We start from the raw sequence: 27,824 nt of genomic DNA, 5'->3' as shown, positions 1-27,824 counted from the left end.
AGACAGTGTCGGGTCGTTCCTGGTTTCTCTCTCAATACTTGCATTGGTGACTGGTAAACATTCGATGATGGTCGAGTGAAATAACTCAACAGGGTCAACTGTCGGTGCCTCTTCCACTGTAGGTAGTGGCAGGCGCGACAGCCCATCAGCATTACCATGTTGCTTTGTACCTTTGAATTCGATCTGATATTGATGTGCCCCTAGGAAAAGGGACCATCTCTGGAGCCTCTGCGCTGTCATCACCGAAACACCCTTCTTAGGGTTAAAAATGGAAACCAACGGCTGGTGGTCTGTCAGCAGCGTAAACTTTTGCCCTTGCAGGTAATGATTAAATTTTTTTACTCCCCACACAAGGCTGAGAGCCTCCCTATCTATCTGAGCATAGTTGCGCTCAGCGGAGGTCAATGATCTGGATGCGAATGCGACTGGTCTTTCCAAGCCATTTGGCAACTTATGTGAGAGCACTGCCCCAATACCATATGGAGAAGCATCACAAGCTAAACGAATAGGCAGCGTTGGGTTAAAGTGAGCCAACACTTCCTTAGAGGTGATCAATGCCTTGCTTTTGTGAAAGGCCCGCTTACAGTCCTCGCTCCACTTCCATGGCACTCCCTTCTGCAAAAGAGCGTTCAGCGGGTGTAGCACCATGGATAAATTTGGCAGAAACTTATGGTAATAATTAATCAACCCTAGGAACGACCTCAACTGGGATACATTTTCCGGAACGGGAGCCTTCACAACAGCTTCGATCTTGTCAGGTGACTTGTGAAGCCCCTCCTGGTCAATGACGTGACCACAGTACGAGATTTGCTTCTGAAAGAACTCACATTTCTGGCGATTAACTCGAAGTCCATATTCTTTCAATCTGGTAAGCACCTGTTCCAAATTTGCAAGGTGTTCCTCATCATCATCTCCTGTAATCAGAATGTCGTCCAGGTAGCATTGTGTGCCTGGAATTCCCTGTAATACCTGCTCCATGGCCCTTTGCCAAATCGCTGGAGCCGATGCCACTCCAAAAACCAGTCTATTATACCGATATAAGCCCTTATGCGTGTTGATCGTGAGATACTGGCGTGACGCTTCATCAACTTCCATCTGTAAGTACGCCTGCGCCAGGTCTATCTTGGTGAAGTGTTTCCCGCCAGACAACGAAGCGAAGATATCCTCAATCCGTGGAAGCGGATATTGCACCGTGTGAAGCACTGGATTAACAGTGATCTTGAAATCGCCACAGATGCGAACCTTCCCCGGTTCCCCCGGCTTGTTACTCGATGAACGCTTCATGACGGGAACAATGGGCGTGGCCCATTCACTCCAGTCCACCTTTGACAGTACTCCGGAACGTTCTAGTCCTTCCAGCTCAGCTTCCACAGCAGGTCGTATCGCATAAGGTACCGGTCTAGCTTTGAAAAATTTCGGGTTTGCATGTTCTTCAACCTTGATGTTTGCTGTAATTCCTTTCAGTGTTCCCAGTCCCTGCTGGAACACCTCTTTAGCATCGTCCAATATTCTGGACAGTCGTTTAGGTTTGACATCGTCCTTTTTACCGGAATCTACAGTTAGTGCTTTTAAGGAATGCCAGTCCATATTTATTCTCCTGATCCATTCCCGTCCCAGTCGTGGTGGACCTCCCTCAGGTAACACATATAAGTCCATTCCTCGGCTTTCTTTACCCTTGTGGACCACCTTTACCTTTATCTTTCCAATGGGGTATACTCTTTGCCCTGTGTATGTTTTCAATACAATCTCCGTATCCCTTAGGGGAATGTGTGGAAATAACCTTTTGTAATCTTGCTTATTCATAACCGTCAATGCCGATCCAGTGTCCAATTCCATCTTCACTTGGACTCCTGCTATCTGAAGTGTGACCCAGATAGTTTGGTGGTCTGCTGTGTTACCCACATAATGTATTCTTAGACAGCCCAGTTCCTTACAGCTGGAGTCTGAATCCGTCTTCTGTTCATCCGAACTGTTCTCTGTCACCTTGTGTACCTTTTTGCACTTTTCCTGCGGTGACTTTTTGTTGCTGGTCTTCTTTCCTGACCGGCATACTTTAGCTATGTGACCGAGCTTGCCACATTTTCTGCATTCCTGATTTTTGAACCAGCACTGGTTCTGATCGTGCGTTGTCCTTCCGCAACGATAACACTTTACTGCACCCAATGCCATTTGATTGGTGCTGAGTTCCGATGACCTTAGCTGCATTTCCGTGGTGCCTCTTGCTGCGGCCTCGTGCGATGCTGCAATGGTGACAGCTTTATCAAGCGTAAGGTCCTTTTCCTCTAGCAGTCGCTTTTGTGTTCCTTTTAATAATCCACACACGAATTTATCTCTCAGAGCATCTGCTAGTCCTGTACCAAACTGACAGTACTTTGATAGCTTGCGCAGTTCAATTAAGAATTCAGCGTTGCTTTCCTCTTTCAGCTGCGTTCTTCTGTAAAATTTAAATTGTTCCGCTATCAGCAGTGGCATGGGGTTTAAATGTTCTTGCAGGATAGTAACAATATTCGCGAAAGTCTGATCCGCCGGTTTATCTGGTGTTACAAGGTGCCTCAATAACCCGTACGTCTTCGCATCCATTGAGTTTAATAAGGTTAGTGCTTTCTTATCATCTGGTACCTCATTTGCTGTACAATAAACTTCAATGCGTTCTACATACGTGGCCCAATCTTCAACATCGCTATCAAAAGCAGTGATGTTACCGTGTTTAGGCATCCTTGAGAGTTTCTTACTAACTACTAATGGCGGCTTCCCGCGCTTGGCGGCTTTTCCCGCGCTTGTCTTCTTCCCCCGCCGACTACAATGGCGGCTTCCCGCGCTTGTCTTCTTCCCCCGCTGGCTACAATGGCGATGACCGCGCTGTTGCCGTTCTCGCCTCCCAGCGGTTCTTAATTTCCCCGACGCTGCTTTTGCTCCCCCGCGGTTCTCGTGGGCATTAACGCTTCCCTCGTTGCTGCGCCTCTCAGCCCCGATTGCAGCCCGGCCCTTTACACCGGCTGCGGTCGAGTTCTCCGCGGTTCTCGTGGCATTAACGCTGCCCTTGTCGCTGCGCCTCTCGGCCCCGATTGCAGCCCGGCCCTTTTCACCGGCTGCGGTCGAGTTCTCCGCCCTTTTTTTCCTCCGGTTTCCCTCCCCTTCTCCACTGACAACGCGGCCGACTTTCTGCCCGTGTCGCTAGATCGGCTTACCCACCACCGTGGTAGAAGGATGATCACTGCCTGTCGCTAATGGAGGACTTCGTGGTCAGTAATTTCAACCCGGGTTCTCGATGCCTCCCCTGCGATGCGGTGCTCAGCAGGATGATGAGGGCGGATGCCTCTTCTCGACGCCCGTTCTGAGGACGAAGCTGCCTTGGATGCAAAACTGCCGCAGGGTAAGATCGGACTCGTCGCCACTGTTGAGTCTGAGTGTCCCAGATATGCTTATTCTAAATCACTGGACACAGACAACAAGAATAACTTAAACAGGTCTTTACTAATCGAAGGTCAGGGCTGAACTGCTTAGCAAATTACTACACAGAGTTTATATACCGGTGTGGTCACCACCGGTACTACAATATACAGTAGCCAAGAGAAAGTAGTCCATCTCTTAAGGTAGTCTCTTAAGGTGGTACAGGTTACATACACCACAGAAACTGATTCAAATGCCCTACGTTTGGTTGGGTGTGTCCAGTACACGGAGCGTTTCCCGGGGGCAATGGGATAGGGAGTTACACACTCAACAGTGATCGTCAACTGAAACCTACAGCCAACTCCAAAATCAAACTGTGGGATTTCTTTTACCCTGAAATCTGATCTGAGGAAATAACTGCACTTTGTTAGTGACCCGTGTGATTGGGTTACATAAGAACATAAGAAATAGGAGCAGGAGTAGGCCAATCGGCACCTCGAGCCTGCTCCGCCATTCAATAAGATCATGGCTGATCTGATCCTAACCGCCAATCCACTATCACAGAACCATCTCCTGAATCTAACAGAATTAGACACACGAAATAGGAGCATGATCAGGCTACACGGCCCCTGGGCCCACTCCGCTACCCACAGGGCCATGACCGATCCGAACCTAGACTCATGTCCAAATTCCTGCCCGCTCCCCGTAACCCTTAATTCCCTTTACTTCTAGGAAACTGTCTATTTCTGTTTTAAATTTATGTAATGATGTAGCTTCTACAGCTTTTTGGGGCAGCATATTCCATGGACCTACCACCCTCTGAGTGAAGTAGTTCCTCCTCATCTCAGTTTTGAAAGAGCAGCCCCTTATTCTAAGACTATGCCCCCTAGTTCTAGTTTCACCCATCATCGGGAACATCCTCACCGCATCCACCCGATCCAACCCCTTCACAATCTTATATGTTTCAATAAGATCGCCTCTCATTCTTCTGAACTCCAATGAGTAGAGCCCCAATCTACTCAACCTCTCCTCATATGTCCATCCCCTCATCCCCAGGATTAACCGAGTGAACCTTCTTTGTACTGACTCGAGAGCAAGTATGTCCTTTCTTAAGTATGGACACCAAAACTGTACGCAGTATTCCAGGTGCGGTCTCACCAATACCTTGTACAACTGAAGCAATACCTCCCTATTTTTGTAACAAACAAGCCTGCAGAATGAGTACACAAACTATATGGGCTTGCAATGCTACCAATCTTGGCGAAAATCAGGAAGAACTGATTGGGAATCAGTTTACAATCCTGGAATTTATCAGTAAAAACTGCACATGAAGAACCTTATTTCAGGTTATAAATAGACTACATCATGAAGGCTGGTGGGATAGAAGGCATAGGTCCATTATTGGACGTACACTTGTGGTTCATGAGAAGGAAGATGACTTGGGCAAAGGTGGAAATGAGGAGCACGCTCGAACAGGAAATGCTGGAGGACGTTTGGCCTGTGGTGTGATTGGAATGAATATATCTTTGTGGAATATATCTATAGAAGGCACCGCTCACTCCTGCCTTTGTTCATTATGAGAAACAAGTCACACATAATGGCGGTCTTTACAATGTGCCCACTGTATATATGTATATATGTTGGGGCTCATTACCATGGCAACACTGCTTGTACTTTACTCTAGTTTGTAACCTCAGCCCCTCGCTGCCTCCTAGCCCTTACTCGATGTGTAACAGTCAGAGTGACCACTTCGACTTACTGACAATCATCCGTGCACAAACATCACAGAACTTCGACTTCTTGAAGTAGTGGTCCTTGAACTTGTGGGGTTTGTCATTGACTGGTCTGGGGAGCTCTGGAGGAACCTCATCTTTCTCCTCTTCCTCTTCCTCGTCTTCATCCACCTCGTAATAATAGTACACCACCCCTCCCCCGGTGTTTACTATCTCGCCATTCGGCTGCTGCGGCAGAATCTCCTCTGTGCTGGTTTCTTTCTGCTTCTTCTGAAAGAGTGTCTTCAGTTTCTGGATCTAAGGGAAACATTACGAAAGTTAGAAGGATCAACAAACTTGCATTTTATATGGTGCCTGATCACATCCTCTGGAGATCTCAAAGCACTTTACATGCATTAAATTCACTTTTAAAGTGCAGTCCCGGTTATGTGGCCCAATGTGGCAGCCAATCGTGCACAGCAAGATCCCACAAACAGCAAAGGAATGCGTGAGCAGTTAACCTGTTTTTGGTTGAGGGAGGAATGTTGGCCGAGACACCAGGAGAACTGTTTGCTCTCAGTGCCGTGGGATCTTTGATGCCTACCTAAGCCACTATTTTCACAGAGCAGGTGGGGTAATCAGCTCCGATTTCCAACAGTCAAGCTTAAGATACGTCTCGGGCAGTTTGAAATAGTTTCTGTTTCGAAGAAACTCAACATTTGTTTCCCCTTGTGGGAGAGGTGAAAACTAGAGGCTATAAATATAAGATAGTCACTAATAAATCCAATAGGGAATTCAGGGGAAACTTCTTCACCCAGAGAGTGGTGAGAATGTGGAACTCGCTACCACAGGAGTGGTTGAGGCGGATAGCAGAGATGCATTTAAGGGGAAGCTAGATAAGTACATGAGGGAGAAAGGAATAGAAGGATATGTTGATGGGTCAGATGAAGAGGGGTGGGAGGAGACTCGTGTGGAGTATAAACACTGGCATGGACCTGTGGGGCCGAATGGCCTGTTTCTGTGCTGTAAATACTTTGTAACATTTACTTCATGGAGGACACCGAGGTGTCCTCTGCAAAAGAGCAGTTACATTACCCCAATTAGTTATGTAAGAACAACAGGTCTGGGAGATAGGACCCTAAGGGAAGTGTCTATCATGTGACAGGATGCCTTGTACGTGTTGTGTCGGTACCTTTCTACCTAGACACAATTTAGGACTCAGAACTCAGAGATTCAAACATGAAGTGCTTTATTGGAAGGAAAGGAAGTTATGGCAAGTTCCAAACAAAGAGAGCTAAACTTAACCAAGAGAACACCCAACCATTTATCTGCTGTGACAGCGCCACCACAGGTGGGAGGAGAACACACAATACATAACATTTCCTCCCCTCTTAAATGGAAGGTCCACATTATTCCTCAACAGGTAAGTTACTTTCAATGCACTCACTAACCAAGGGTAGAGGTAGACTGCCTCAAACCCTGACTTTACCCTGGGGTTTATTCTGCCCCAGTCTTGTGGGTAAGTCACTAAGCCTACAGATCCAAGCGTCTTGGAGGCCGCCACTCCCTGACAGGATACCGGCGGTCATCGCTGGCTTCCACAGCAGTAGGCATTGACACAGGCCTGGATGGAGAAGGTGCCTGTGTCAGTCGAAAGTCAGGAGTTTGCACAGGTGGAACAGTCTCTTTGACTTCCTGTGTTGGAGAAGAGCACTGTGGCAAAGGATGCTGGTTTGCGGTATCATCCGGAAACAGTTCAGGCCAACCAGCCATTGGAGCCTCTGTGGCTGTCTCTGCTCCTAGCAACAGTTGATCTGTGTGTCTTCTCCAGACGACGTCCTCAGCAGTCTCAACCGTGTAAGACACAGGGCCCGTCTGCAAGATCACCGTAGCAGGACCCCATTTCGGTCCAGTGTTGTAGTTTCGAGCTAGGACGTACTCTCCAGGGTGAAACCGTCTCTCCTTGGCTCTTTTCTCTCTCTTTTCAACTTGAGCTTGTTGTTGACAATGGACAACCTGTTCTGCCCTTGGAGGTTTGAGTAAGTCAAAACTTGTCCGCAACTGCCTCTTCATCATGAGCGAAGCGGGGGAAATTTTGGTTGTGGCATGCGGCTCGTTCCTGTAGGACAACAGGAAGCTGTTCAGACGTTGGTGGATTGAGCCCTGACCTTGCGATGCCTTCAAGGCATGCTTCAAAGTTTGCACGAACCTTTCTGCCTGGCCGTTAGTAGAGGGATGATAGGGCGCAGACCTGATGTGTTGGACACCATTCACATGCAGGAAGGTTGCAAACTCCTGTGATACAAATTGTGGACCGTTGTCACTTACGAGTTGTTCCGGTGAGCCATAACGGCTGAACATCTCACCAAGTTTCTCAATTGTTTTCTCTGCTGTGGTAGACCTCATCACAGCGACCTCCGGCCACTTGCTACGAGCGTCCACAACCACCATAAACATCTTCTCTTCGAAAAGACCGGCGAAGTCCACATCTACTCGCTGCCACACTTCTGCAGGCCAATCCCAGGGGTGTAGGGTTGCCAGCTGTGGAACATTCCGGACCCTTTGATATGGGGAACATGTTTTGGCTTTCTCCTCAATATTCCCATCGAGACCTGGCCACCAGAAGTAGCTTCTTGCCATTTCCTTCATCCGAACCATCCCACTGTGGCCTGTATGAAGTTGTTGCAGTATAGGTTCCCTCAGAGGTGGCGGAATGATGACACGGCGTCGCCAAAGAAGACAACCTGCCTGGACGGAGAGCTCATTTCTTTTTGAAACGTAAGGTTTCAAACTAGGAGAATCTCCTACAGCTCTCCCTCGAATGACATCGTCCATTACCTCAGACAGGACTGGATCGTTGCGGGTGTACCTTCGCACCTGAACTGCCGTGACAGGTGCTCCCTCCACTTGTCTAAAGTAGAAGATGTCTATCTGACGAGGCTCTGGGGGAGTAACAGGCAAGGGTAGCCTCGAGAGAGACCGTCTGCATTGCCGTGCAAGCCTGATTTGCGATATTTGATGTCGTATGTGTGTCCTGACAACAGTAAAGCCCACCTTTGCATCCTGCTTGCAGCAAGAGACGGAATTCCGGTGTGGGGCCCGAAGATTGAAGTCAATGGACGGTGGTCCGTCAGGAGTGTGAACCTTCTCCCAAACAGGTACTGATGAAATTTTCGAATTCCAAAAACGATTCCCAAGGCCTTGCGCTCAATCTATGCATAGTTACTCTTGGCCTTGTTCAAGGTGCGTGATGCGAAGGCGATAGGTTTCTCTTCACCAGAAGGCATGATGTGGGATATGACTGCTCCCACATCATATGGTGACGCATCACATGCTAGCTGCATGGGTAGCTTTGGGTCGAAGTGTGTCAGGACTTCCGATTTCAGCAATGCTTTCTTTGCTTGGGCGAAAGCTTCATTGCACAGTTCAGTCCATTTCCATGTTTTGCCTTGACATAGCAACTGATGTAACGGCTTCAGCAATGTTGCTAAGTCTGGAATAAACTTCCCATAGTAGTTAAGTAGCCCCAGAAATGAACGTAACTGGCTCACATTCTGGGGTGCTGGAGCCTCCACGATCGCCTTGACCTTTGACGGCGCCTTATGCAGGCCAGTAGCGTCAATCACATGCCCCAGGTACTCAACTGAAGACTGAAAGAATTCACATTTGTCTTTACGAACTCTGAGTCCGTACTCTTTCAGTCGTTGTAGTGTCGCATCCAAGTTCAGAAGATGATCCTCCTCATTTGTCCCAGTTGTTGTGTATGTACCTTTAAGAGAATAACTGGTCTCAGACTGCAATACCGGCAGTGACCACCCCTGTATAAAAGGCGCTAGAGAGCCTCTGTTTTGTTAGATTCGTTTATGCCTTTCACCAGTAAAGTTCTGTTTGTTTCTCTCCTGCTAGTCCGTGTCTCAATCATTCACGGACTTAACACTGGCGACGAGGTAGAAAGAACTTACCTGCAACTCAGCAGCAGCTCCGACGACGTTGAAGGTCGGAAGAAAAAAAAGAGTTCATTGAAACTCGAGGAACGGGCGTCGACCGTCAATCATCGGGTTCAAGGATTTGCAGGAGCGACTTTCCAGAGCCAGGCTGGGTTCCTCAGTCCGTGGTTTCCCAGCTAATCGGGCTGGTGGCAGGTAGTGCTCTGATCCTTCCTGGGCTGCAACGGGGCCGGGCAGCGAGTCGGGAAGCAAGGAGAGAGAGAGAGGGTGGAGCATACAGGGCGCGGTCGGTGTTTCGAAGCTGGGCAGCGTTCAGACCTCAGAAGAGGGAGGGAAGTGTCCCAGAGGGTCCGCTCCACAACGGGAAAATAATAAAAGAAAACGAATTAATATTTAACGCGCAGGAAACCGTGGAAAGCAGCGCTAACAACAGCGGGGAAGAGGGAAAAGCGCGGGAGGCGCCATTGTAGATTTGCAAGATGCCGAAGACTGGCTGTATCACTGCTTTTGATAATACATTAGAGGACTGGACCACGTATGTGGAAAGAGTAGAGGTATATTTCGAGGCAAACGATATAGCGGAGGGGAAAAAGGCATCGGTATTGTTAAACTTAATGGGCGCTAGAACGTACGGCCTATTGCGGGACCTGATTACTCCAGCCAAACCGAAGGCGAAGAGTTTTAACGAAATTGTTGCTGTTCTACAGGAGCACTTAAACCCTGCACCGCTGTTGATAGCAGAAAGATTTAAATTCCACAGGAGAACTCAGCACAAAGATGAGAGCAATGCTGAGTATCTTACGGAACTACGCAAGCTATCAAAGCACTGCCAGTTCGGAGCAGGACTGGCAGATACCCTACGGGACAAATTTGTCTGTGGACTCCTGAGTGAAGGAACACAGAAGAAGTTACTCGCAGAAAAAGAGCTGACGCTAGATAAGGCTTTCAGCGTGGCAGTATCGTATGAAGCAGCAGCCAGGGGAGCCGCAGAAATTCAACAAAAACCACAGGAATACGGCACCCACGAAATGACACGGGGATTTGCAAAATGTTATCGCTGCGGCAGAACTAACCATGACCAGAAGGACTGCTGGTCCAAAGACAAAATATGCAGACAATGCGGGAAGATTGGACACATTGCACGAGTTTGTAGGTCTGGGAAGAAGACCAGCGACAACAAAAAGGCTACTAAGGAACCGTACAAGAAAGTACAAAAGATGACGGACAGTAGTTCCAAAGACCAGATGAGCGATAGTGAATCCGAGAACAGGAGATTAAGCTGTCTCAAACTTCACAATGTAATCGCAAAAGAGGATCACTGAACCATTTGGGTCACCCTCACGATAGCAGGGTCCCAAGTTAAAATGGAATTGGATACAGGATCAGCGCTAACTGTCATGAATCGACGAGACTATGAGCGGCTATTTTCACACATACCCTTGAGAGAGACATCCATCATCTTGACGACGTATACGGGGCAAAAAGTATACCCCAGAGGAAAAATAAGGGTGCCTGTCGAATACAATGGCAAGAAAATACGGAAATTGTATCTCTACATTCTGCCAAATGGTGGACCACCGTTATTGGGACGGGAATGGATCAGGAAGATAAACTTAGATTGGCATTCCATTCATGCAATGATGGTGGACGGTAAAAAAGATGAAGACGTCACTCCTGGACGATTGTCAACAATCTTAACTAACGCCAAAGAGGTATTTCAACAAGAACTGGGCACGCTTAAAGGCGTAACCGCCTCATTAAAAATAGAAGAGAATGCAGTTCCCAAGTTTTTCAAAGCGAGACCGGTACCATATGCAATTCGTCCAGCCGTTGAGGCAGAGCTGGAGAATCGAGAGAAGGCGGGCGTGTTGTCTAAGGTCGACTGGAGCGAGTGGGCGACACCCATCGTTCCTGTCATGAAAAAAACGTTAAGCAATAAGTCCGGAGAGCCAAGGAAGATTCGCATCTGTGGGGATTTCAAGGTGACGGTGAACCCTGTCCTTCACACAGTACAATATGCTCTTCCAAGGATAGAAGACATCTTCGCCTCACTGTCTGGAGGGAAGCGTTTTACAAAAATTGACCTAGCACAAGCATATTTGCAGATGGAGGTTGAAGAGTCCTCTAGGAAGTATCTCACGATAAACACTCACAAAGGTCTTTACCAATATCATCGATTGGTATTCGGAGTAGCATCGGCTCCGGCGATATGGCAAAGAGCGATGGAACAAGTCCTGCAAGGGATTCCGGGGACTCAGTGTTACTTGGACGACATCCTTGTAACAGGTGAAGATGACAGCGAACACCTTAACAACCTAGAACAGGTGCTCACTAGACTACAGGAACATGGGCTGCGAGCCAACCGCCCCAAGTGCGAATTTTTTAAGAAACAGATATCGTATTGTGGCCACGTGATTGATGAAGAGGGGTTACATAAGTCCCCTGACAAAATTGAAGCGGTTGTTAAGGCCCCAGCGCCTGAAAATGTGTCGCAACTGAGGTCATTCCTCGGGTTGGTGAATTACTATCATAAGTTTTTGCCGAATTTGTCGACAATTCTGCATCCATTGAACGCCCTGCTACGAACGGGGGTAGCATGGAAATGGAGCGATGATTGTAAACGTGCTTTTCAGAAGAGTAAGGACTTAATCACTTCGAAGGAAGTATTGACTCACTACAACCCAGCACTGCCAATCAGGCTGGCGTGTGATGCGTCTCCCTACGGCATTGGGGCGGTACTGTCACATAAATTCCTTAATGGTTTGGAGAGGCCGATAGCTTTTGCGTCACGCTCGTTAACTTCTGCCGAGCGTAACTACGCCCAGATTGACAGAGAGGCCCTCAGCCTAGTGTGGGGGGTGAAGAAGTTCAATCACTATCTGCACGGTCAAAAATTTACTCTACTAACCGATCATCAACCTCGTGTCTCCATTTTCAACCCTCAGAAGGGCGTACCGATAATGACAGCACAACGGCTGCAGAGATGGTCCCTTTTCCTAGGGGCACACCAATATGACATCGAGTACAGGGGAACTAAACAGCATGGAAATGCTGATGGATTGTCACGTCTACCGTTGCCGACGGTGGAAGAAGAAGACCTTGCAGTGGATCCAATGGAGTTATTCCACTCGACCATAGTCGAATGTCTCCCTGTGACGAATGCAAACATAGAAAAGGAAACACGGAATGACCCAACACTATCACGGGTCTATGATTTAACGGTGAAGGGATGGCCAGCACATGGCGAACCACTGCTGCCAGCATTTTCGTCAAGAAGAGAACAGCTGTCAGTGTGCAGAGTAGTAATTCCACCTAAGTTGACGGATAGAGTGCTCAATGAGCTTCATGAGGGTCATCTGGGTGGGGTAAAAATGAAGAGCTTAGCCAGAGCGTTTGTGTGGTGGCCGGGAATCGATAGAGAAATTGAAGAGATGACCAAGAGCTGTGCAGGATGCCAGAAGGTCCAAAACGCCCCACCACAAGCTCCTCTGCATCCATGGGAGTGGCCCTCATCCCCATGGCAAAGGGTGCACATTGATTTTGCTGGTCCCTTCATGGACTCGATGTTTTTAATTGCGGTGGATGCACATTCAAAGTGGCCAGAGGTAATAAAAATGTCCTCAACCACCACGGAAAAAACTATCGCAGTCTTACGAACCATATTCGCCAGGAATGGGCTGCCTGAACAGATTTGCTCTGACAATGGACCACAGTTTGTGTCTGAAGAGTTCCGGAGGTTCTTAAAGAACAATGGTGTTAAGCATTACACATCTGCCCCATATCATCCAGCCACTAATGGATTGGCCGAGAGGTTTGTCCAAACATTCAAGAAGGCTATCAAGGCAATGTGTAATGAAGATATACCCCTACAACACAAGGTGGACAACTTCTTGTTTGCCTACCGGAATGCGACACATGCAGTTACCAACCAAACTCCAGCCATGATGTTCTTCAATCGAAGACTACGATGCCGCTTGGATTTGGTTAAGCCAAACGTCCGAAGAGATGTGGAGAACAGGCAGTTTCAGAATATGAATGAAAGGCCGACCAGGAGTTTTAAGATAGGTCAACCAGTTTTGGCCCGGGACTACCGCACTGAGAAATGGCAGCTAGGAACGATTTGTACACGACAAGGACCTCTCATGTATACCGTGGACGTTGGGGAGAGCATTGTAAGACGCCATGCTGACCAGATTCTAGAGTCACTGGAAAACGTCAACTCCACGCCACGATCTGATACACCTAGTAATGAAATCGACGTTCCAATTGCAGCTACCGCAGAACCGGTAATATTGGAAGATGAACCAAACAACGACATTGATTTCGACTCAACATTGCCAGAAGAACCTGATACTCCAAAGAGGCGTTATCCAGACAGAATCAGGAAGCCTCCTCAAAGACTGAACTTATAATTGCTTAACTTAACCAATGTATCTAGCAACAGTAATTGTGATTGTAATTCGTTACCATTAGTGTTGAATGAATGTTATGTACTGTTTATCTAAAAGGGGAGGAATTGTTGTGTATGTACCTTTAAGAGAATAACTGGTCTCAGACTGCAATACCGGCAGTGACCACCCCTGTATAAAAGGCGCTAGAGAGCCTCTGTTTTGTTAGATTCGTTTATGCCTTTCACCAGTAAAGTTCTGTTTGTTTCTCTCCTGCTAGTCCGTGTCTCAATCATTCACGGACTTAACACCAGTGACAAGGATGTCGTCCAGGTAGCACTGGACTCCTGGCAGTCCACTCAAAATCTGATCCATTGCCCTTTGGAATAGAGCAGGGGCCGACGTAATTCCAAACAGAAGGCGGCAGTACCTGTATAGCCCCTTGTGTGTCACAATTGTCAGCAGCTCCTTTGGTTTGTCATCGACATGCATTTGTAGATAAACCTGGCATAAGTCTATTTTGCTGAACTTTTGTCCTCCGGCCAGGCCCGTAAAGAGATCATCAATGAGGGGAAGACGGTACTGTTCCGCAGACAGCACCGGGTTAATAGTCACTTTAAAATCCCTGCAGATTCGAACAGATCCATCCTTTTTCAGGACAGGAACAATGGGTGTGGCCCATTTGCTCACGCTCACGGGCTCCAGGACTCCATTCTCGACTAAGGCCTCCAAGTTAGCCTCAACTTTTGGCCTAATTGCATAGGGTACAGGTCGGGCTTTGTGAAACTTCGGCTTGCTGTCAGGTTTAATGTCCAGTCTCACGCTGATCTTTTTCATGCTCCCAAGTTCCCCATTGAAGAGTTCTGCATGTTTGTTTAACACTGCAGTCAGACCTGACTCCCCTTTTGACATCATGCGGACTGCAGGCCAGTCCAGTGTGATTTTCTCTAGCCACGCACGTCCCAGTAGCGATGGGTAATTTCCCTTTACCACATATAGTGGCAGTTTCGCAGTCTGTCCGTTCAATTTAACTGTCACCTCAATGGCGCCTCTCATGGTCACAGGTTCACCGGTATACGTCTTTAGCACAATGTTTGTTGGCTGAAGGGTAAGATGCTTTAGCATTTTGTTGTAGACAGTGTCTGAAACAAGGGACACAGCCGCGCCTGTGTCCACCTCCATCCGCACTGATCGTCCCTCCACCAGTGGTGATACCCAGTAGCCATTCGAACCACCTGCAACCGTCAGTTTGTGCACCTCTTCCTCCTCAGAGGTGTCACTCCCCTCTGTTTTGCTTGTTCCATCATACTGCACTGAATGAACACTCCTTTTCCTCTCTTGTCCAAATACAGACATTTTGCTTTCATGCTTCCCAGCTCTGTCTGTTCTTTTTTTACCTCTACAGGCGCGTTCAATGTGACCCTTTTTGCCACAATTTCGGCATTCCAGCTCCGTACACCAACAGTCATTAGCGTGATGGCCCGTTTTCCCACAACGGTAACATGTGCCGTTCCGCGCACCTTTAGGCTCAGACGACACCTTGTGAACTCTCCCTGTTGAGCTCAACTGGTGAGCCTCCTTTTCCGCCATCTCCATGGAGACACTAACTTCAATGGCCTTTTCAAGAGTAAGGTTGTCCTCAGTAAGAAGGCGCTTCTGTGTGGCTGCATTTTGCAGACCACACATGAGTCTGTCTCTAATGGTATCCTTCAGCACCTCCTTGAACTCGCAGTGTTCTGACAACCTTTTTAAAGCCAATAAACATCGTCACTGATTCCCCCTCCTCTTGATTCCGTTTGTGAAATCTAAATCTCTCAGCAATAACCAGAGGTTTTGGTGAAAAATGTGCTCCAAGAATTTCCACTAGTTGCTTATATGTTTTAGTTCCTGGCTTATCTGGCTCCACGAAGCTGCGAAGTAAATTGAATGTCTTCGGCCCGATTACACTCAAAAAGGTAGGCACGACCTTTTCATTTGCCACTACAAAATAGTCAAAACGTTCCGTATATGCGCTCCATTGCTCCACATTTTCATCAAAATCACCGGTTTCCTAATATAGTAGCCATCTCACGTTTCAAATTAAAATTTCTGTTTACTCACTGCCGTAACGTTAATGTGATGCTGCAATCTCTGTTCCGAGTGTTTTGTAGTCGAAAACAAGAAAGTTCCCACAACGCAGATTCATCCGATCCTCGTCGCCACTTCTACCTAGCCACAATTTAGGACTCAGAACTCAGAGATTCAAACATGAAGTGCTTTATTGGAAGGAAAGGAAGTTCTGGGAAGTTCCGAACAAAGAGAGCTGAACTTAACCAAGAGAACACCCAACCATTTATCTGTTGTGACAGCGCCACCACAGGTGGGAGGAGAACACACAATACATAACAGTACGGTTTGTCAGCCTACGGCACGGCTTGAGGTATGAACATGGATGTAAGCTCTAGCACTGAATTTCTTTTGCCATTTTTTGCCACTTTCCTCAAGGTGTTGACTCCTTTTTTGATGTAAGTCTCCCGCGGGCTTCTTGCCCACATGGCCATTCGTCATCTGCGAGCAGTCTATAGAGCTTCATAGCTGAACCCAATCCTGCCCACACGTAGGCCGGGAGTTCCCTTGGGGGGGGGGGGGCGGTTTCACCCGATCGACCGCCGGTAACTTCAGGAGCAAGATTGTGCTTTATCGAGGGTTTCTGCCAAAGTCATGGCGACCGACAGAGGACATTCCCGGAGATGACGTGCATTTTCCACCAGGGCTCCTCAAATGGTGGTAAGGAGAAGGGTTCCCGGTTGATGTTCTTCTACCTAACCCGAGAGAGGGTGGGGTGGGGGGTGGCAGCAGGGGCTGCACTGAGGGCTATTGCAGTACCCAAGCTGATTTCAGCTAACTCAGCACAGACATCATCGGTTCTGGCGCAGGGTCCACACCTGAAACAGATGTTGCCTGGCCCGCAGAGTGTCTCCAGCAATTTTGGTTTGTTTTTGGTCACTGGAAGATCGATGGAAGAGTTACCCAGCCTGACAGTGCGGGATGGGCAAATAACAGCAGGAATAGACACACAATCGATAAAAGAAAGAGAGACTTGCATTTCTATAGCGCCTTTCACAACCTCAGGACGTCCCAAAGCTCTTTACAGCCAATGAAGTACTTTTGAAGTGTAGTCACTGTTATAAAGTAGGAAACGCAGCAGCCAATTTGTGCACAGCAAGCTCCCACAAACAGAAATGTGATAAATGACCAGATAATGTTTTAGTGGTGTTGGTTGAAGGATAAACATTGTCCAGGACACCAGGGATAGCTCCCCTGCTCTTCTTCGAAATAGTGCCATGGGATCTTTTACATCCACCTGAGGGGGCAGACCCATGAGCAATTCAACCAAGGATGTCAGATCAGCTCTGTAACACAGTGAGGTGCAGTAACTCCTCGAACCAAGCTCCTTAAAGAGTGGGAAGCACCATCAGGACTCTTGCCCCTTCCTGTTATTTTTGGAATTTTTATATCAGGGTTGCATTCCTGGGAGGGGGTTCATCACATGACTTCCCATCTCCAACCGCCTCACCCAGTCAAACAGCTTTTTTCCCATCACAAATATTTCATAACTAATAAATGAAAGAAAATGGGGAAAAAAATGATTTTGTTGCCCCTGTGATTTTTCACCAGGAGTTGCTCGCAGGCAGTGTCTGGGAGATTAATCTTTAATTCCTGGAGACTCCATGACAATCAGCACCGGCTACGGACACGACAACAGCACACCCAGCCCAGTCAACCCTGCAAAGTCCTCCTCACCAACATCGGGCAACTTGTGACAAAATTGGGAGAACTGTCCCACAGACTAGTCAAACAACAGCCTGACATAGTCACACTCACAGAATCATACCTTTACAGCCAATGTCCCAAACTCCTCCATCACCATCCCTGGGTAAGTCCTGTCAGGGCTGGTGGCACAGTGGTATACAATCAGGAAGGAGTGGCCCTGGGAGTCTTCAACATTTATTCCGGACCCCATGAAGTCTCATGGCTTCAGGTCAAGCATGGGCAAGGAAACCTCCTGCTGATTACCACCTACCGCCCTCCCTCAGCTGATGAATCAGTACTCCTCCATGTTGAACACCACTTGGAAGAAGCACTGAGAGTAGCAAGGGCACAGAATGTACTCTGGGTGGGGGACTTCAATGTCCATCACCGAGTGGCTCGGTAGCACCACTACTGGACGAGCTGGCCGAGTCCTGAAGGACATAACTGCCAGTCTGGGCCTGCAACAGGTGGTGAGAGAACCAACACGAGGGAAAAACCTACTTGACCTCGTCCTCACCAATCTACCTGTCGCAGATGCATCTGTCCATGATAGTATTGGTAGCAGTGACCAGCGCACAGTCATTGTGGAGATGAAGTCCCGTCTTCACACTGAGCACACCCTCCATCGTGTTGTGTGGCACTACCACCGTGCTAAATGGGATAGATTCAGAACAGATCTAGCAGATCAAAACTGGGTATCCATGAGGTGCTGTGGGCCATCAACAGCAGCAGAATTGTATTCCACCACAATCTGTAACCTCATGGCCCAGCATATCCTTTACTCTACAATTGCCATCAAGCCAGGGGACCAAACCTGGTTCAATAAGGAGTGTAGAAGAGCATGCCAGGAGCAGCACCAGGCGAACCTAAAAATGCAGTACCAACCTGGGGAAGCTGCAACACAGCGAAAGCAGCGTGTTATAGACAGAGCTAAGCGATCCCACAATCAACGGATCAGATCAAAGCTCTACAGTCCTGCCACATCCAGTCGTGAATGGTGGTGGACTAACGGGAGGAGCAGTCTCCAAGAATATCCCCATCCTCAATGATGGTGGAGCCCAGCACGTGTGCAAAAGACAAAGCTGAAGTGTTTGCAACCAACTTCAGCCAGAAGTGCTGAGTGGATGATCCATATCGGCCTCCTCCTGAGGTCCCCACCATCAAAGAAGCCAGTCTTCAGCCAATTCGATTCAATCCACGTGATATCAAGGAACGGCTGCGCACACTGGATACAGCAAAAGCTATGGGCCCCGACAACATCCTGGCTGTCATGCTGAAGACTTGTGCTCCAGAACTAGCCGCGCCTCTAGCCAAGCTGTTCCAGTACAGCTACATCACTGGCACCTATCCGACAATGTAGAAAACTGCCCAGGTATGTCCTGTCCACAAAAAGCAGGACAAATCCGACCCGACCAATTACCGCCCCATCAGTCTACTCTCAATCATCAGCAAAGTGATGGAAGGTGTCATCGACAGTGCTAACAAGCGGCACTTACTCACCAATAACCTGCTCACTGATGCCCAGTTTGGGTTCCGCCAAGACCACTCGGCTCCCGACCTCATTACAGCCTTGGTCCAAACATGGACAAAGGAGCTGAATTCCAGAGGTGAGGTGAGAGTGACTGCCCTTGACATCAAGGCAGCATTGCACCGAGTGTGGCATCAAGGAGCCCTAGTAAAACTGAAGTCAATGGGAATCGGGGGGTAAACTCTCCACTGGCTGGAGTCATACCTAGCACAAAGGAAGATGGTTGTGGTAATTGAAGGTAAATCATCACAGGCCCAGGACATCGCTGCAGGAGTTCCTCAGGGCAGTGTCCTAGGCCCAACCATCTTCAGCTGCTTCATCAATGACCTTCACTCCAACATAAGGTCAGAAATGGGGATGTTCGCTGATGACTGCACAGTGTTCAGCGCCATTCACAACTCCACAGATAATGAAGCAGTCCATGCCCGCATGCAACAAGACCTGGACGACGTTCAGGCTTGGGCTGATAAGTGGCAGGTAACATTCGCGCCACACAAGTGCCAGGCAATGACTATCTCCAACAAACGAGAGTCTAACCACCGCCCCTTGACATTCAACAGCATTACCATCGCCGAATCCCCCACCATCAACATGCTGGGGGGTCACCATTGACCAGAACTTAACTGGACCAGCCACATAAATACTGTGGCAACAAGAGCAGGTCAGAGACTAGGTATTCTGCGGCAAGTGTCTCACCTCCTGACTTCCCAAAGCCTTTCCACCATCTACAAGGCACAAGTCAGGAGTGTGATGGAATACTCTTCACTTGCCTGGATGAGTGCAGCTCCAACAACACTCAAGAAGCTCGACACCATCCAGGACAAACCAGCTCGCTTGATTGGCACCCCATCCACCACCTTAAACATTCACTCCCTCCACCACCGGCGCACCGTGGCTGCAGTGTGTACCATCTACAAGATGCACTGCAACAACTCGCCAAGGCTTCTTAGGCAGCACCTCCCAAACCCGCGACCTCTACCACCTAGAAGGACAAGGGCAGCAGGCGCGTGGGAACACCACCACCTCCAAGTTCCCCTCCAAGTCACACACCATCCTGACTTAGAAATATATCGCTGTTCCTACATCGTCGCTGGGTCAAAATCCTGGAACTCCCTCCCTAACAGCACTGTGGGAGTACCTTCACCACACGGACTGCAGCGGTTCAAGAAGGTGGCTCACCACCACCCTCTCAAGGGCAATTAGGGATGGTCAATAAATGCTGGTCTTTCCAGTGATGCCCACAACCCATAAAAACACATTTTTTAAAAATCCTGGAGGATTGGCGACCCTATTTTAGATCTCCATCAGAGTTACGAGTATCAATAGCAAAATACTGCGGATGTTGGAAATCCGAAATAACAACAGAAAATGCTGGAAAAACTCAGCAGGTCAGGCAACATCCGTGGAGAGAAATTTGAGTTGACGTTTCGGAAGAAGGGTTCGACCCGAAACGTCAACTCAAATTTCTCTCCACGGATGTTGCCTGACCTGCTGAGTTTTTCCAGCATTTTCTGTTGTTATTACGAGTATCAATGCTAGGGAAAAGAACATCTTTTCAATCATAAGAATTAGGAGCAGGAGTAGGCCATACGGCTCCTCGAGCCGGCTCCGCCATTCAATAAGATCATGGCTGATCATCGACCACAACTCCACTTTCCCGCCCGATCTCCATATCCCTTGATTCCCCTAGAGTCCAAAAATCTATCGATCTCAGCCTTGAATATACTCAATGACTCAGCATTCACAGCCCTCTGGGGCAGAGAATTCCAAAGATTCACAGCCCTCTGAGTGAAGAAATTCCTCCTCATCTCAGTCTTAAATGGCCGACCCATTATCCTGAGACTATGCCCCCTAGTTCTAGACACTCCAGCCAGGGGAAACAACCTCTCAGCATCTACCCTGTCAATCCCCCTCAGAATCTTGTATGTTTCAATGAGATCACCTCTCATTCTTCTAAACTCCAGAGAGTATCGGCCCATTCTACACAATCTCTCCTCATAGGACAGCTCTCTCATCCCAGGGATCAATCTAGTGAACCTTCGTTGCACCGCCTCCAAGGCAAGTATATCCTTCCTTAGATAAGGAGACCAGAACTGTGCACAGTACTCCAGGTGTGGTCTCACCAAGGCCCTGTACAATTGTAGCAAGACTTCCTTACTCTTATACTCCAACCCCTTGCAATAAAGGCCAACAGGCCATTTGCCTTCCTAATTGCTTGCTGTACCTGCAGGCTAACTTTCTGTGTTTCTTGTACAAGGACACCCAAATCTCTCTGAACACCAACATTTAAATTTCTCACCATTTAAAAAATATTCTGTTTTTCTATTCTTCCTACCAAAGTGAATAATCTCACATTTCCCCACATTATACTCCATCTGCCACTTTACTGCCCACTCACTTAACCTGTCTATATCTCTTTGCAAGCTCTTTGGCCTAGAAATTGGGTATAGCCCCGCTTGGGGCGTTAGAGATGGCGCAGCGCTGTTTTTTGTGCCAGGCGATACTTAGCGCCACCTACCACGATATTGGGTCGTAGCGCCCCGAAGGTGACTGAACTGGAGGAGCGCGTCCACCAGATAGTTGGAGGCCGCCTGACGGGTCCTGTGACGACTGCAGCAGCCGACCCCATTGTGCCCGGCCATGGTAAGGTTATGACCTTTTGCATCTGTGTCCTTCCACTTGTAACCGCCCCCCCCCGGCAAGCGTTGCCACTGTGGACCCATGTCATAGCATTGCAGCAATCATGCTTCCCTTGCTGCCAACCTCTCATCTCGCTAAAGCCACTCTTCAACCTCCCTGCTTTCAGATGCTGCATCACCAGATCGGGAGCCGCGCCCTGATGCTGCCAGTTCCACAGAGTCCAGTGGCGACTAGCTGGAAGATGCCGGCCCTTCAGTGCCAGCCGCAGGGGAGGCAGTTCGCCAGCACAGTGGTGATAGTTCCTCCCTGGAGGGGACCGGGGGGGGTGCCTCTGATGGGGAAGCAGCTCCAGGAACCAGCGGGCTGCACCAACGCAGGGGGGGGGGAAGAGAAGCTCGGGGGCCGTCTCCCCGGAGGGCGAGTCAGGCCACCATGACTGCTGCACAGAGCGCAGAGGAGGTTCGGCCCCTGGCTGAAATGAGCGCCCAGGCTCGGCTCAGGCACAATGAGCTGATCGCTGCAGTGGGAAGGCTGCCTGAAGCCATTGACAGACTCCAGGACTTCGCTGAAGCACAGGAAAGGAGAGCGCAGGCCTTCTCCGATGCACAGGCAAGGAGTGCCCAGGCCTTCTCTGAAGCACTGGAAAGGACTGTCCAGGGCTTCTCCAAAGCACTGGCAAGGACTTCCCAGGGCTTCATCGAAGCACTGGCACCTGCCACGCAGTCACTCGCTGGCCTCATGCAGGCACAGACTGAGGCCACGCGAGCACTGACTGCTGCGACGGTCGATGGATCAGGTAGGGTTACCCGGGGCCCTTGCAGCATCACAGCAGGGCATCAATCAGTGGTGCAGCCGATTGGGTCGCATGCTGTGGTGCTGCGCCGACAGAGTGCCATTGAGGCGCACACCCACGGAGCAGGTGGCCGCTCTCAGGATGTCAGCAGTCCTGATGCTGCCACTGGCACCTCTCCACTGCAGCTGCCACCACCTGCAGGACAGACTGCATCCGCACATGAGCAGCTGGAGCAATCAGCACCCGGGCCCTCCAGGCCCAGAGGTCGTCCAGGCCGTTCCTCGGGGGCTTCTGCACTTTCGACCACTCAGCAGGCCTCCCCCAGCCTTGATGCAGCCACTGGGGTCCCATTGAGGAGGAGCTGCAGGGAAGGAAGGGGTCGTGGTGGAAAGAGAAGTAGAAGCCCATCAAGGGGTCAAAAGTAGAGGGTGCTTTGGAAGGGCGAGGTGCAGCTTTTCCAGGCCCTCTGCAGCTCTTGGGAATGATGGGGAAAAGTGAGTTCATGTCGCGGAGTTCGCCGACCTTTAAGTTTTGTTTAATTTATGATGTGTTAAATTTTTTTATCTTTATAGCCGTCACTTTTGTGTTAAATAGTTCTGTTGAAGCTGATGCCTATGTTTAATCCTTATTTCAGCTTTCCGCTGCATTTTTTTTTGAGGCTGAATGGCTCCATTTTTTGGGTAAATAAAGAAAACTTTTATTTTACACTGGACATCTGACATCTTTACACTTAATAATCTATCCTTCATAGGCGTTGGGTGACCCGCACAGCCCTCCTCCAAACAGAGCAAGCAATCCGTCAGTTGGGCCTAGAAATGAGTCGTTATGAGCCTCTGACGAACGGCCCTTCCAGTTTCTGGAACCCTGCCGTCTTCCTCCTCCGCCTCCTCCGCCTCCTCCTCTTCCTCTTTTCCTCTTCCTCTTCCTCTTCCTCCTCCTCCGCCTCCTCCGCCTCCTCCTCCTCTGCTGGTCTTTCTAGGTCTGCTGGCATTGGCTGGGTGCGTTGGATGGCGAGGTTGTGGAGCATGCAGCAGACAATGACGATGTGGGCGACTCGCTCCGGCGAGTACTGCAGGCCCCCCCCGAATGGTCGAGACAGCGGAACCGCTGCTTCAGCACACCGATTGCATGCTCCACAGTGTTCCGCGTCGCCTGATGGCTGGAGTTGTAGTTCTCCTCTGCCTGGGTGCTGGGCGAGCGTAGCGGAGTCATAAGCCATGGGCACAAAGGATAGCCCTTGTCTCCGATAAGCCAGCCTCGTGGGTGAGCCGGGGCCTCGAAAAGGTCTGCCACTGTGGTCTGATGCAGGATGAAAGCGTCGTGACTGCTGCCAGGGAATTGTGCGTTCACCGCGAGGATCACCAGCCGGTGGTCACACACCAGCTGCACATTGAGGGAGTGAAAACCCTTGCGGTTGTGGTAGTCCTCGGGATTGTTCACAGGCGCCCGCAAAGCACGGTGGCATAGTGGTTAGCACTGTTGCCTCACAGCGCCAGAGACCCGGGTTCGAATCCAGCCTCGGGTGACTGTCTGTGTGGAGTTTGCACATTCTCCCCGTGTTTGCGTGGGTTTCCTCCGGGTGCTCCGGTTTCCTCCCACAGTCCAAAGATGTGCGGGTTAGGTTGATTGGCTATGATAAATTGACCCTTAGTATTAGGGGGATTAAATACGTGGGGTTACGGGGATAGGGTGGGATATGTGTTGGTGTAGGGGTTACGGGGATCGGGTGGGATATGTGTCGGTGCAGGCTCGATGGGCCGAAATGGCCTCTATCTGCACTGTGGGGTTTCTGTGATTCTGTGAAAGCCACGTGCGTACAGTCAATTGCGCCCTGCACCATGGGGAAGCCAGCTATTGCCGCGAAGCTTTCTGCACGCTCCCGCTGCTTCTCCGGTGTCATAGAGAACGATATCAATTGCCGCCTCCTGTTATAGCGCATCTGTAACTTGGCGGATGCAGCAATGCACAGCAAACTGTGAGATGTTAGCGATGTCCCCAGTGGCGGCCTGAAAGGAGCTGCTGGAGAAGAAATTGAGGGCTACAGTGACCTTTACAGCCACCGACAGAGATGTCCTGCACCGTATGCGTGGCAGAAGATCATCCTGGAGCAGCTGGCACAGCTCAGTCACCACCTCCTTATGGAATCACAGCCTTCTGACACACTGCTCCTCCGACATGTTCTGGTAGGAGAACTGCTGTCTGTAAGCCCTCGCTGCGTAAGGTCTGGTGTGGCGACGTCTGTTGGCCCTCCTCCATCTGGCCAGTCCTGGCCCTCTCTCCCTCCGTCTCTGTGCCCTCTCAAGATGTTCCAGCAGAAGGATGTTCCCTTCCAAAGCAGCCGCCATCATAACAGTGATTAAGGTAAACTTTTTAATCTCTTACCAGCAGCGAGGTAATGCTCACAGGGCTCAAGGTCCTCTGGCACCGCTGGGTCAATGGCTATAAGGCTCTCCCACTGCAGCTGTGCAACAATATGTAGCCAGACAACAGGTTGCGCTCACAGAAGGGCTAACCTTTTGACAACAGTGGTGTCCCCTTTAAACAGCGCCCCACTACTCCGAGAGTGCCTGGGGAACGTTCCATAAACCTGTCACTATTAGCGCCAGGCGCAAAATAGTCGGGCGCTACCTAATATCCGGAACGGGGCGCTAAAAAGGCGTTGCATCATGGAATGACGTCATGATCAGCCTGCACCCGCGAGCGCGCGCGCTAAGATTTTGCGCCGGTGCTAAATCCATAGTCAATATGGGGCGAGGCGCTAAACTCCCTGCGCCCGCCCTGAAGTGGCTAGCACCCCGATTCTCAGCATCTTTAGGCGCTAATCGGTGGCGCTATCAACCGAATTTCTAGGCCTTTGTGTTCTCCTCAAAGCTTACTTTCCCACCTAGCTTTGTATCATCAGCAAACTTGGATACATTACACTCGGCCCTTTCATCTAGGTCATTAATATAGATTGTAAATAGCTGAAGCCCAACACTGATCCTTGCAGCACCCCACTAGTTACAGCCTGCCAACCTGAAAATGACCAGTTTATCCCTACTCTCTGTTTTCCGTCCGTTAACCATTCCTCTATCCATGCTACTATATTACCCCCAACCCCAACCCCATGAGCCCATATCTTGCATGGCACCTTATCGAATGCCTTTTGAAAATCCAAATATACTACATCCACTGGTTCCCCTTTATCTACCCTGCTAGTTACATTCTCAAAAACTCTAATAAATTTGTCAAACACGATTTCCCTTTCATAAAACCATGTCGACTCTGTCTAATCATGTTATGATTTTCTAAGTGACTTGATACCACTTCTTTAACAATGGATTCCAGCATTTTCCTGACGACTGATGTCAGGCTAACTGGCCTGTAGTTCCCTGTTTTCTCTCTCCCTCCTTTCTTGAATAGCAGGGTTACATTTGGTACTTTCCAATCCGCTGGGACCGTTCCTGAATCTAGGGAATTTTGGAAGATGACAACCAATGCATCCACTATCTCTGCAGCCACCTCTTTTAGAACCCTAGGATGTAGGCCATCGGGTCCAGGGGGTTTGTCGGCTTTTAGTCCCATTAGTTTCTCCAGTACTTTTTCTCTACTTATATTAATTACTTTAAGTTCCTCACCCTCATTAGCCCCTTGGTTCCCCACCATTTCTGGTATGTTTTTGGTGTCATGGCACCCAAAGTCATTCATGGGTTAGGTAAGAAACAAGTGACATTCAGAGTACAGCGTAGTAATGGGGGCAAAATATGTATTTCCCTCTCTCCACCCCCCCCCAACAAAAAAGGGAGAAACTGATAGAAATGTTGAAAAGTCGATTCATCCATTTCCGCAGCGTGAAACTGCAGTGGGGAATGGCCGACCAACAGCATCAAAGATCCCAATTTACCCACAATGGCCTGCACGTACTCAGGCCCTTCCTGTTCAAGAACAGTTCGAAGAGGAACTCAGCGAAGGTTGTCCATTCCTGGCACTGGTAGCAGTTTCCATATGGCTGGCTGATCAAACTACAGGAAAGTTTCGATTTACCGGCACCTAAATAACCGGAAATCTCGGTTAACCGGCAAAATTCAGGAGTAGGTTCAGGTAAGTTTTATTACTTGCCTTCCTCGATCTGTTGCTGTGCAAGGGTGTGGCTGCAGCTGTTGCTAAGCTACAGAGGCGCTTGGAGCTTGTGGCCATTGTTCTGAACCTGTTGCTAAGCAACAGGGTTTGCTGCTTTATACGGAGCTCTCAGCTCTCCGTATCTTTTACTATAGCGCTCGGTTATCCGGAATTTTTGATGAACCGGCACCACGTCGGTCCCGTCCGTGCCGGATAAAAAAATGTTTCCTGTATCTCAATGTACTACATTATCTTGTCAAATTTAATTTTAAAACTTGAAGAATTTATTTTTGCAGTGGAATAAAAGTCCTATATAATGAGCGATGGGAAAAAAAATTCAGGGCGGGAGGTGAGGAGACTTTTTTTTTTTTTTACACAGCGAGTTGTTGTGATCTGGAATGCGCTGCCTGAAAGGGCGGTGGAAACAGATTCAATAGTAACTTTCAGAAGGGAATTGGATAAATACTTGAAGGGGAAAAGTTTGCAGGGCTACGGGGAAAGAGCAGGGGAGTGGGACTGATTGGAGAGCTATTTCAAAAAGCCGGGGCAGGCTCAATAACACATTTCAAAGCACTGACCATCCTCAAATTGTCAAGAATTCTGTGACGAGAAGAACTTATGTGGAAGGGAATGTTTTCGGAGTTGGATGCTGGTGCCTGTAACAAGTACCTTGATTGAGTTCAACGAGCCCAAACATTCAATTACAACTTAATAGGGACGCAAATCCGTGGCGGGCACGTCTTGGCATAAGTGCAGGAATGCTCCCTCTGATGACCCTGTCAGAGTTCGCAGGGTCAATGGTGGCTCGCCCCATTTGCTTGGCCCTGGCGGGTGCCTGCGCTTCTATAGGTACACCTTAGGTGTCCACCTTCCTCCTCAGGCCAAAAACCGCAGGCGAGTGGACGGCCGGGGTCGGGGGAGGTGTTGCCAGGCGCCCTCCAGAAAGATCCCAGCCTGGACACCTCCTCCCCTCACCCCCCGATGGGCCCACGTCCACCATTTGGTGAATTGATTCACCTGGTCTCACCGATGCTCCACCGAGCCTCCAGAAGACGCGGGTGATTGGGAGCCCCAGACCTTGGCTCTGCCCCCTCTTGGGTCGATGGCCTTGTTTGGGGACAGGTGGAGGCTCCGCCCGCAACATGCCAATAAGGGCCTCTGGAACAAGGTGAGAGGTGAGGACCTGGTGTATCCAGGATCTGGCCAAATGTGCAGGCCCCTATGCTTCCACCAGGGCAGCACTGTCTGTCAAGGACTGTGGGTTCTTGGTCCCATTACACCTTTTGAAGAAGAACTTCCAATTAAATAGCTGCCTTGTCCCATTCTATAGATGTCCAGATGTTCTAAAGTACTTTACAACCAATGGATTACTTTTGAAGTGTTCTATACATCAATGCAACATCCAATTCTGTGCAACCCAAGGTCTCACGAACAACGAATTAAATCAATCAGTCAATCTGGTTTTTTGCTTGGATGCCACACGAAGGAAGACAGCTGCCCAGGACAAAGGGAGAATGCTTTGCTCTTGTTCAAATA

General features: G+C 49.2%; 1 protein-coding gene across 8 annotated transcripts in view; it reads right to left on the bottom strand.

The window, feature by feature from the left end:
- stac3 (SH3 and cysteine rich domain 3) overlaps positions 1-27,824 on the bottom strand; it is a 95,359-nt gene that overhangs the window by 44,356 nt on the left and 23,179 nt on the right. For all 8 annotated transcript variants that reach the window (XM_085972638.1, XM_085972635.1, XM_085972642.1 and 5 more), the window contains one exon: positions 5,150-5,420. In XM_085972638.1, the coding sequence (XP_085828764.1) occupies positions 5,150-5,420 (271 nt within the window). The remainder of the gene's footprint in view (positions 1-5,149; positions 5,421-27,824) is intronic.

The sequence above is a fragment of the Somniosus microcephalus genome, chromosome 33 (genome assembly GCF_052327205.1).
Source record: "Somniosus microcephalus isolate GS21.2 chromosome 33, FLI_Smic_1.0, whole genome shotgun sequence".
Classification (NCBI taxonomy): Eukaryota; Metazoa; Chordata; class Chondrichthyes; order Squaliformes; family Somniosidae; genus Somniosus; species Somniosus microcephalus.
Note: the sequence above shows the minus strand (reverse complement) of the source record. Positions and strands in the feature narration are given on the sequence as shown.